The following is a 12,284-nucleotide window of genomic DNA, read 5'->3' as shown; positions in this document are numbered from 1 at the left end:
CCTGGTGCCTCTCCTCCCCTCCCACACTCTTTCTGCAGATGTTTAACCTATGTTTAAGACTTCACTTCAGTCTCACCTGTGCAGGTGTGTCTTGGAATGTTATAAACATTACTTTACCACCTCTCACTAGCCTACAATATATATATATATATGTGTGTATAGAGATACACACATACACATACACACTCACCTTCAGCCCCCTACATACATGCATATACTCATTGCACACATACATAAGTATACATACACATACAAGGTTCCATACATACATTACATATATATATATATATATATATATATATATATATATATATATACACACACACATATACATACAAAGGAAAAAAGAATTTGATTTTTTTTTTAACTTCTCGTTAAAGAAAACATGTTTTTCAGTTTATTTTTTCTCATAAAACTGGTTTTTGTCTTTAAATGAATAAATAAATGCAACTTACCTGGAGAGGCTATGAATGTGTAGATGTGTGTGTGTGTGCAAGTGGTAGTATGTGTGAGTGTAGACCTTTGTATGTGTGTATGTATGTATGTGTGTGTGTGTGTGTGTGTGTGTGTGTGTGTGTAGTTCTCTGTCCTCTCTCTCTGTTATAGTTTTTGATAGAAATTAACTCAAATATTTCCAGAAATATGAAAATATTACACTTCCTACAATCTGGAGTAATTGATTGATATTGATTAAGTAAATGACACCGATTAAAGGTGTTATATTATACAGTACTGTATATCTAAATCTCTATATATCTAAACCTACTAATCTATTTAAATATGTTACTTGCACTATTATGTAATTAATAGTACGACTATTTAATTAAAGATATTATATATCTTGTGTGTTGGCGGGGTGAGGTGGGGTCATTGCACCAATAATAATAAACACATGCACCGTTTCAATATCACTTGTTTATTGTTAGCCAACTGTTTAAATATCTAACCAAATAATCAGTTGTTTGTTTAATATGTCGGTTAAACGGCGGCGAGCTGGTAGAATCGTTAGCACGCGGGGCGAAATGCTTAGCGATATTTCGTCAGCCGTTACGTTCTGAGTCCAAATTCCGCCAAGGTTGACTTTGCCTTTCATCCTTTTGGGGTCGATTAAATAAGTACCAGTTAAGCACTGGGGTCGATGTAATCGACTTAATCCCTTTGTCTGTCCTTGTCTGTCCCCTCTATGTTTAGCCCCCTGGTATACATAATATCTTAGTAGGCAAAAGCAGAAATTATAACATGACAATAGGTTTGGAATCGGTAAGTTAAGAACATCCTGGTTTTGAGATTTTTTCTGTAAATAAAACATTTAATGAACATTTGCAAAGAGAAGCAGCAAATATTTCGGCAAAGATAATTCTCATAAATTAATGTCTAGTAATCATATTCAACAAAAAATTAATTCACTTCCAAGTTATTCCAAATTATTTAAACAAATCAAACATTGGTAATGATGGAACTCTTGATCTTCACCTCTGATATCAATGGAATTTTGTTCTTTGAATACTTTCAACTTTTCTTTATTTTTCTGTTTTTGTTATTTATTTATTTATTTGTTCTTTCATGCAAAAATGGAATGGTTTATTTATAGTTCTCCATTTGTCAGGGAAAATTCTTTTCACAGTTGCTTGGTATTCCTACAATTAACCACTCAACTGTGAAGTACGAAGTGAAACCTGTTTCGTCAGCCAGACAAACTGATGCAAGCAGAGTTATGTACCTTGTGCTGTATAATAGCTGTAGTTAATTCAAAACTCATTAATTAATATTGTCCAATTATGTAACCTCACAGCCATTCTACCCCCCCCCCCTTCATTTGAAAATGTTAAAAAACAAAAAAAATCAAAATATAACAATATTTGTATTTGCAATTATGTTTTACATCCATTGATCCCTTTTTAATTAATATGTAGTTTAAGGAGCTCGCACGGATTCTTCCAGAATGTAGGGTCCATCAATGTGCATCTGGTCCCCTATTAATATAAGGTGTCTGGGTACCGTGGCTCGTGTGTCATAGAAATCCTTTCGAATAACATGCGGCTCAGTTCTTCTCTTGTTTCTGCCAGATGAACAATAAATGGACTCCCAGAAACATTGACTCCTGACCATTTCACGTGAATCGTGTAAACTCCGGCCTCGATTGGTCTGTAAGAACAGGTGAAGATCTTGTCTGCATGACTGTTGCGATGCATTTCTGTCTTGAAGGCGCCTGGAATGACCAAAGTTAAGAAAACAGGTAGAATTTGGTAAATAATATTAACACAAGTTTACACAAAAGCATTTTTTAGTTTTTTAATTTGTTTTTGTGAGTATGTCTATGGCCATGCTGGAGCACCGCACTGAGTGTGATTACTTCTTTAATCAGGGTTTTAATTCTAGATGTAAAAGTGAAAAACAAATATGGCTGGTTTCATCTTTGTTGGTGTGATTGCCAACTAATGAAGGTGACAAGTGAGAGACTTCATGACAGCTGTCATACCCATGCTGACATGGGTTTGACATAGACTACCTGTTGTCTACATACATCGCATACACACAGGCACATACATGTTCCACAGACATGCACTCCACATGTTCTACACACAAACATACATACATCTTATGCTCCACACATATACATACCCAATATGTTCTATAGACACCTGTATACATACACATACATGTTCCACAGACACACACTCCACATCTTCTACATGTGAACATACACACATATATACACTATATGCCTCCCAGATACCCACATACATACTTGTCCCACATGTTCCACTAACACCTATGCCACATGTTCTATATACACACACACATCTCATGCTCTACACACACACACACACACATACATGTCATCATCTTCATCGTCGTTTAACCTCCGCTTTCCATGCTGGCATGGGTTGGACGGTTTGACTGAGGACTGGTGAGCCAGAAGGCTGCACCAGCCTCATATTTGGAAAAACGTCAAGACTTACCTTTAGGTCCCATGATGCTGACTTTCAGTTCTCCGGGTCCAGCATTCTGAGTATTTACCATAAAATTACTGTTATAATGGTCAAGGATGCCATCTTGTAATCCTGGTCCGCTCACCACGACCTTTCCTGTGTGCTTTGACACACCCACATCAAGTTCATATGGACTCCCTGTCACCAAAACAACATTAGACATTCAACGACGACAACAACAACAGCATAAATTATTGATTGGAAGTATTTCACTTTTGTTGTTAATTCTCTATACAAAAGAAAGGCATGACTGCCCCAACACGTCATTTAAATGTCCTCAATAGATCTGTAGCTATGTGCCTTATCAATCAATAAAAGACCTCATCATGTACATGCATGATGCCGAACTGCTAAGTGACATAAACACACCAACGTCGGTTGACAGGTAATGCTAGGAGGACAAACACAGACACACAAACACACACACACACACATATATATACATACATACGACGGGCTACTTTCAGTTTCCATCTACCAAATCCACTCACAAGGTTTTGGTCAGCCCAAAGCTATAGTAGAAGACACTTGCCCAAGATGCCACGCAGTGGGACTGAACCCAGAACCATGTGGTTGGTAAGCAAGCTACTTACCACACAGCCACTATAAGTAGAACTCATAAGAGAAGTGAGGTGAGTGGATAGATGTTTATTCCATTCGTTTACAATTGTTTCATCATCTTCTTAGTTATACAATAGATATTACATCAACATTAACACACATGATCACTGTGGTACTGGTTCCCAGCCATGTGTTTTTTCATGCTAGGGAACGGATGATCCTTAAATGGGGGCTAAACCAGGAAAATATATAGACATATGTATCATGGGAAGTTTGTATAACAGAACCTGGGTTTATCTCTGTTGCATTGGTATTTAAATGGTTAAGAGTGACATGAAAGAAATAAAGAGAAACGGTGAAATATTTACCCATAACGTGGATCTCATCGTATTTGATTTGAAGTAAATGTTTTCCTGGTTCCCTTGGGGTGACTCTCACGCTCTGGGTTCCATCTGGATTCCTGTTTACATGACAGGGGACTAGGCCGGAGGGACCTAAGCACTCAGCTGTCAACATACCTGTTAGAAATACCAGATTTTACGTTATAGATATATTTCTTCATTTATATGTACACACATGTATGTGCATTTATATATATATGTACACACACATATATATATAGCTGTACTCATGTGTATATATAGATGTATCTATATACATGTACATATATTTATATATATATAGCTGTACACATGTGTATATATATATATATATATATATATATGCATATATTTGTATATATGTATGCATTTGTATATGTGTATGTATGGGTGTTTGATATATATATATATATGTTTACATATGTATATATCTGTGTGTAGGTTGTTGCATGAAGGGCACAATATATGCATACACACACACACACACTTACACATACACTAAACTTTACAACATTTGTATGTTTTATTCGACATGTAAGAAAAAAGGGGCCAATAGTTGTGGGGGTGGAGGGAGATTAGGGAATAAGAAGGGGAAAGAAGATTCCTGTTGTAGGTGGTGGAGGTAGTGGTAATAGTGATGGTGGCGGTGGTGGCTGTAATAACAGAATGGTAGTAGAGGTGGTAGTGGTGCCCAATGTCTGTAGATTGAGGGGTTAAGTCAAGACAACAAGGATCATGACATGGTTTCAATCTGTATTTGGGACAGTTCCACCGTTATTGGGAAAGGCATGAACACCGGCTATTTTCCCTCTAAGGAATACGAACTTTGGGGGAGGGGATTGGCAAACAAGAAGCTGAAAGTGTGTGTGGTTGAGTGTTGAGTAGTGTCATGGCGTTAGTTAAGGAGATTCCTGGAAGAGATTGGAGGAAGGAGAGAGAGGGGGGAGGGAGGGGCATCAAAGAAGAACATCGTCGTCATCATCAGCACCATCATCATCATCTTCAACAACAACAATGGAAACAGTTTTTGGGACTGTTAAAGCACGACAACAACAGCAAGAGCTACAGCATAAACAATGACAGTAACAACGAGAACAACAACAACTATAAGATCAAAGCAGCAAAATGTCTAAAAGAAATCTATGGAAAGCACAGCAATGTCCTACAGACTTGGCAATTTTAGAAAAAGCCAAGGAAATCTTGAAACAAAAACGGAACATACCTTGGAAAGGAAATAAGAAATTAAAAATGAAATATGACAAAGCAATAAAAATAACAAAAAAAAAATAACTGAATTTGTTTTTTGGTCATTCCATTTGGTTGCTTCATAAGGGGCCACTTTGGTTGCTTCAAGATTGGTCTGTTTGGTTGCTTTGACATTGCTTCATCAATTTGGTTGCTTTCAGTTTACTACAATTGCTCTACATCTACATTCAAGCTTTGATTGCTGTATGCGGCATTTTCTGGTTTCTTCCAGAATATTCTAGAGCTTAAAATCTGCACTAAAGGAGTCTTACACAAAAGCTTGTACTAAATAGTTCTAAGGAAGGAAGAGAGGGCTTTCATTTTATGCACTCAGCTTTGGCAAGGATCTAATAGCTTAGGGTTTCAAGCCAAAGAAAGAGAGCGGCTAGTCTACATATACACACATATATGTGTCTCTGTGATCATCATCAACATCATCATCATAATCATCATCATCGTCCTCAGCATCGTTGTCATCGTCCACCTCAGAGCCTATACTTACACCCAGATTTGTGTTTATCGACTGATTTCTTCAGTACTCTTTGGTGGACATGAGGTTGCCGCCGTTTCTTAAAAAACCGTTTGAGCCCACGCACCAACCAAGGTTGCCGTTTTGCTGTTTCTTCTGGTCTCACTACGTAAATTTTAGTGATTGTTTCTTGTTCTAGTAAAGAGAAGGTTGTGCGTTCGAACCCAAACAACAAGCAGGAAAAGAAGGGCAAAAAAACAACAAAACAAATATTTGCTTTGCCTTAATTACAGAAAAACACCTGTGAAGAACTTTGTTATATTTTTAACATAAAATATTATATCTTTAACCTTGATAATTCAAATTATTTTGGGATAATCCTAATAACACTTACAGAGGCCACATGGGTTTTATTTTTGATATATCAGGGTTTCAGCCTTATTGGACCTCATTTAAATTTGGTTCTGGATGAACCAAATTTAATAGAGGCCCACCAAGGTATGTATGGTTCTCTTCACTTTTTAATTATTTAAATTCTCCTTCTGAGGAAGGAGTTAGTTTCTGACAAAGATACAAAGCTCTATCATCATTGGAATGTAGATAACAAAGACTGTCACCTTTTAAACTTGAGAAAAACTTTGCATATTTTTACTGTTCCACCTACAGATTATATTTGTAATGGGTGAGTCAGTTGGTTGTATGTTAGTTGATATGTATTTATGTATGGAAATATGTGTGTATGTATATATAAGTATGCATGTGTGTATGATCATATAGGTAGGCATGTGTGTATGTACATGTACACACACATACATGTACATATATATGTATATATCAAGGTACAAGTGAGGATATAAGTCTTGGAGGGATAAAATTATCTAAGATTAGACTGGTTGAATACCTAATAATATAGGCACATACATATATAATATTATAAATATTATGCAAAAAAAAAAAAGTGATGGAGATAAGATTTATAAAAGTTTATTAACATTGACGAGACCGGACCTACAATTGTTTCAGTTCCTTACTTGCAGCATAAAACCAACCAAATTTAATTTAATTTAACTAAATTAATTTGGTTAATTACTACAAGTGAGGATATCTTCAGGGAAAGATGTACAAAGAAATTTATTGTATTTAAAACAAAACGAAAGCATAGAAACAGGAAGAAACAGTCTACCATTGAAGTTGAAAATATATACATTAATAAAAATCGATACAGTTTAAAAAAAAATATAGTTATTCATAAATTAATATAAATAATGATAATGCAGACATACCCATGCAAAAATATGAATCATTATTTATATTAATTTATGAATAACTATATTTTTTTCTTTTTGCATAACTGTATTTTTATTAATGTATATATTTTAAACTTTAATGGTACCCTGTATTCTTGTTTTTATGTTTTCATTTTGTTTTAAATATGATAAATTTCTTTGTACATCTTTCCCTGAAGATATTCTCACTTGTAGTAATTAACCAAATTAATTTAGTTAAATTGAATTAAATTTGGTTAGACTAGTGGGTAGGTATTTTGTTAAGTGGCCAGGTATGTTGATTGATAGGTGGATAGCTAAGTGAGTAGCTAGCAAGGTGTGTACACTGGTAGGTAGATAAGTAGGGGAATAGGTTGGTAGGCGTATTGATTGGTTGGTTGGTGGATGTTTAGATAAGCATGTATGTAGGTAGGTAGGCAGGTGGGTAGATAGGTAAGGTGTCAATCAAAACAAAGTATCAAACAGACTGGAAAATTGAAATATAAAATATTATCTATTAAAAAACCAAAATTAATATTCAAGTAGCTGGAAATATTTTTAAAACTAATTAAATAATATTTTGGCAATCATTTAACTGATTGCCCACATTGGGATGGTCATTCAGGTAACTGATCATACTGTATGGTCAGTTTATGGACTGACCATCATAGTGTGTCCATAAACCAAACAATCCCATTTAAAGGTCTGAAGACAATTGAGTGACCACTGAGTAGTTAGACTCTCAGGCTACATCGTCATCACTTTACTGGTTGAGTGTTCTAGAATAAAGGTAAGCCTCCACCGAGCTGAGCTGGTTTCCATCCTCAGATGTTCCTATTTCATTCCAAACATATTCCTGATATTCTTGAGAAAAACATTATTGAAATTTGTTCTCCTTTCCTCAAAACTTTAAATTTAATATCTTGTGTTCTAAGAAATGGTTGGTTAACATCATAGCACAACTTGGATACACTAATTTATAACATGGTTTCGATTCCAGATTGAAATGTCTTCATTTCTTTTCACTTCATTTATGTTCTCAATAAGATTTGTACAAGTTGTGATGTTTATGCCTTTCCCCAAGAGTACTAGTGTTGTTAAGTGAAGTAAAATAACTACAACTGTGAATTCTAATTAATTCACAGTGTGTCTTGAAACTTCATCATAAGAAATTTTGCTGTATAGGAAAATCCACCATAAAGACAAATTCCCCGTGAGACAAATTTGCCACATGGACATTGATAAAGAGTATTATATCAGAATTTTTTTTAAATAAAAAAAAAATGGTAAAGGTTTTATGAAAGCATTAAATAGACAGATCATTATTCAACTTCGTTTTTGTATTTGGTTTGCAAGATTATTTATGTGAATTCGTGTGTTGAAACAAATTTTGTTGTGTCTAAGGAGAGTCATTATGCCAATATAATTGACACACACACTGGCCCATTTCCATTCATTTATCAAATATTTGATTGCTTTGATTTTATTTGACAAAGCTCTTTCATTGCTTCTTGCAACCTTCTCAATGACTGTTCAATGTCAAATGTTAAAAGAATGGGATGAGGTCATTTAAAAAAAAAGATTTCTTACAGTGAATTTTTCTACAGCAAAAACGTTTACAGCAAAATTTCCTATAATCAATTTACAGATTCAGTTTCCTGGCAATTCTTCATTCTTTCTGTTTACATCAGAACATTTTAATGAAACAATTATTATTTGATATACAAGAACAGAAAATAAAAGATGCTTACCCATTCCACTGTCTTGTGGGTTGAACTTTAGACTAAGCCGGCTCCCAACTGTGGGGTTCTGTAATCTTTTAGGAAAATCATCCACCATCAAGATCTTTTGATGATAATCCGGTGGATGCACGTTTACTTTATAAGGTGATCCTTTCAGTTTGCGACCGTTCCATAATATAGAGAGGAGATGTGCTCCTGGTTTTACAGGGGTGTATTCGCACATGTATACGTTGTGACCAAGATGTCGAGTGAAGACTTCAACAGCATCCTGTTGGTTGTAACCAGTGAGTTTTGCGTAGGGTTCACCTGGAAATACAGGAATAAATAAATGGATAACAAACAGCAACCTTATTGAAAATGACCCCTGAGGGAATCCCTGGTTACTCGATGTGCTGGAAATAACAGTCAGATCCCTCTCAAATTTACACTTGACTCTACCATCTTAAATGATATACCGTATTAAATGATGTGGACCTGAATGATATACCATATTAAATGATGTGGACCTGAATAAATTCTGTCTGAGAACCAGAGGGGATGGTCATGGTTGAAGTATATTTCATTACAAGTATACTCGATCGATGCTAACCTGGAGTTAAACCTCAACAAAATTTCATTAACCAATGAAATCTTAACAGATATTTGAGAGAGAAACACAATATTTAGGATTATGTGACATTCATGCCCTTTTCAAGTGATGCAACGGAAAAGTGTTAAGGACAAGTACTTCCCTCAAAATTTGAACCCAGATCTCTGTTTATTTGGCAGGAACTTAATTCTATTAAGTTACTTGCTCAGCCAATTGTTTTTTCAATCATAAAAACACCCATAATCTGAGGATTATCTCTAATTTTTCTTGAATTAAACAGATGAGAGACAAATCTGTTCTGTTCGATTAACCACCAAACTTTTGGTTAATTGTCCACCACCCGATCCACCCAGCCATCCTATAGCACTCAAATGCTTAAATAATGTTACATAATTTCATTAGATAATGTTAATTAATGTTTAATAATTTTCTTTAAAAATCTTATTCTTCCACTTGGTTCATGGTGAATAAATGAATGGCGAGGTTCCTGATTTATTGTATCATTAGATCATTAGGACATTGGGATACGAGGTCATTGGGTTACTGGGTCACAAGGTTTCAGGGTCAATGGGTCATTGTGTAACAAGGACATTGAGCCTTTGTGTCATAAGGTCATCGAGTCATTGTGTTGCAAGGTCATTGTGTCACATGGTCATTGAGTTATTGTGGCATAAGGGCCATTGGGTTATTGTGCCACAAGGTTAATGGGTCATTGTGCCACAAGGTCATTGGGTCATTGTGTGACAAAGTCATTGGGACTTGCCACGGAAAAGGTGAGCTGGAGAATAAATGCGCATAAGTTGATCACTCTACAACAACAAAGCTAAATATACATGTAAAGAAGGGTCTTACAGGAACTTACCATAGTCGGCATCGGTGCCATCCACCGTGAAGCTGGCAGGATAACCAACTTTGGCTTCTTTCAATCCATATCCTTTCAGAATCACTTTGGGGAAGCTCGGACTTCGCTTCCCGCTTGAAGATACGCTAGAAGTTGGAGTTATGGGCCGTTTGTCATTTGGAACCGAGAGAAAGAGCGGTACGTCTGGTCTCACATTAGGTACTTGTTGCTGGGTGGCATAACCCTCGTACGGTGAACGGGGCAACGGATAACCAGACCAGAAGACTTCAATTTGATGGGATCCTGAAATATTTAATGAAAATTTCTCATGTTATTGTTGAACTTGACGATATAAAACATACATACACACATACATCCATACATAAATGATAGACATTTATATAAAAATCACTACAATTGTTTCGTACACTCATAGTACATTGATGAGATGTTATGTAATCATTATCATGCATCTGAAGTATAAAATGCACCTCCTCAGGTGATCGTTTAAATACGCCCTTTGATAGATCCTACCGTTATTTCACTCAATGTGACAATGCATGCCGAAAGGGATGTGTCATTTTCAACAGTCTACAGACCAAACTAAGGCTACAGATATTGTAACAGACAAAATACAATTAGAATCAAAATACAAAATACAGAAATAAATAAACAGAAAAGCAAATAGTTTGTCGTGAAAGACAGAGGATAATTTAGATCCTTCGAAGAAACAGAAATGGTTAGTCTCCATCACTTTTATCACTTTATTATCTCTAAACGTTTAATTTTATTCTTCATTCTGTTTCGCCCTTTATTTTCAATAATCTGACCATGAAGATAGAATTATAATTTATAGTAAACGTGACCCTTTTTTTTCTATTTTTCCCCTATTTATTTTCTATACGTAAATATAAATACCAGCCAAAGTTAACCTACCTTCTTCTCTTGGGGTAAAACTAATAATCTTGGTGGTCGAATTGGGAGAGTCTATGATGATGGGAACTTTCTTTGAGGGTCCTATCACTTCTGCAGTTAATTCACCTGAAATAGTTTATATATTTATATTGATTTATATATACATATACACACATTGTGTTTGTGTCGCACCTGTATGTATATACATGCGTGCGCGCGCGTATGTGTGTGTGTTACGAGGTGAAAATAGGTTATTTAATCGTGTGACATCCATAGGTTTACAGCCGTTTCGCAACCTTCTTCACGTAGTATTAATTTCAGTATGCAAGAAATTATATGTACATGTTTGCATCAATATGTATGTTGGACATTATACAATTCATATATATATAAATATTAATGCAATACTCGGAGTGGCTGTATACTCCTTACCTGGTCCGGCATCTCTCGTGTGGAACTCCAACTGCTTCTGTTCATTCACCACAAGTGGGACTCGGATTTTGTCATTGGATTGGAGTTCGGCAGCATTTAGTAAATTATTGGAACCTAGTAACACTCGCACTCTATCTGGGTTTACAACTACCGGGTGGAAAGGACTGCCTGAAAATAACAGCAACAACATCAATAACAATGGTAACAGTTGTAATGAGAACAGCAACAACGAAGGAATCTCTATGTGGTCTTTTGGCCTCCTAGAAATAGTAGTGAAATATCCTCCTAATCACACCCTACCGTCTTAAAAAAAAAAGGAAGGACACGTTGGACAATGGAGTCATAGATATACAAAAAATGGGATGGTCATGGTTGGACAATAGTAATGTAAGTAAAATGGAATGTATTTACAGTAAGTTGCAGTGACTAATACTCTCCACCCCGGGGTATTTTTCCAACGCCTCAGCCGATCTAGAAATTGAAACCACGATCTCTCGATCGTGAGTGCAACACCCTAAACATTCGGCCATATGTATGTGTGTGTGTGTGTGTGTGTGTGTGTGTGTCTGTATGCATATTTCTCATAGCAGCTATTTGCATCTATGTTCAATATCTGTTCTTATAATAACAGCTATTACAGCTGAGTCAGCAGGGTAAAAACCGAACCCTTCGTAATAATACATATAACTGGATTCATATTTAAAAGATACTGATTCAACAATATCTGCACAGTGAGAGGGTGTTTTGTTATCCTCTAAGGTAACCATGGTAACTATTTTGAGTTCAATGGAAACTTGCTGTAAAATTTAGAACATTTGCTAGTATTATATCTCAGTGCCAATGACATGGTTC

General features: G+C 35.7%; 1 protein-coding gene across 4 annotated transcripts in view; it reads right to left on the bottom strand.

Moving 5' to 3' along the window:
* Window positions 1-897: 897 nt before the first annotated feature.
* Window positions 898-12,284, bottom strand: part of LOC106884050 (filamin-A) — a 37,008-nt gene continuing 25,621 nt past the window's right edge. For all 4 annotated transcript variants that reach the window (XM_089366539.1, XM_089366538.1, XM_089366540.1 and 1 more), the window contains 7 exons: window positions 11,433-11,600; window positions 11,022-11,126; window positions 10,107-10,388; window positions 8,665-8,961; window positions 3,923-4,072; window positions 2,964-3,131; window positions 898-2,209 (listed from right to left, as the gene is read on the bottom strand). In XM_089366539.1, the coding sequence (XP_089222665.1) occupies window positions 1,977-2,209; window positions 2,964-3,131; window positions 3,923-4,072; window positions 8,665-8,961; window positions 10,107-10,388; window positions 11,022-11,126; window positions 11,433-11,600 (1,403 nt within the window). In that variant the 3' untranslated portion in view covers window positions 898-1,976. The remainder of the gene's footprint in view (window positions 2,210-2,963; window positions 3,132-3,922; window positions 4,073-8,664; window positions 8,962-10,106; window positions 10,389-11,021; window positions 11,127-11,432; window positions 11,601-12,284) is intronic.

Source organism: Octopus bimaculoides, chromosome 19 (assembly GCF_046866305.1).
Source record: "Octopus bimaculoides isolate indiv1 chromosome 19, ASM4686630v1, whole genome shotgun sequence".
In the NCBI taxonomy this organism is placed as follows: Eukaryota; Metazoa; Mollusca; class Cephalopoda; order Octopoda; family Octopodidae; genus Octopus; species Octopus bimaculoides.
This window is presented reverse-complemented; position numbering and strand designations above follow the sequence as displayed.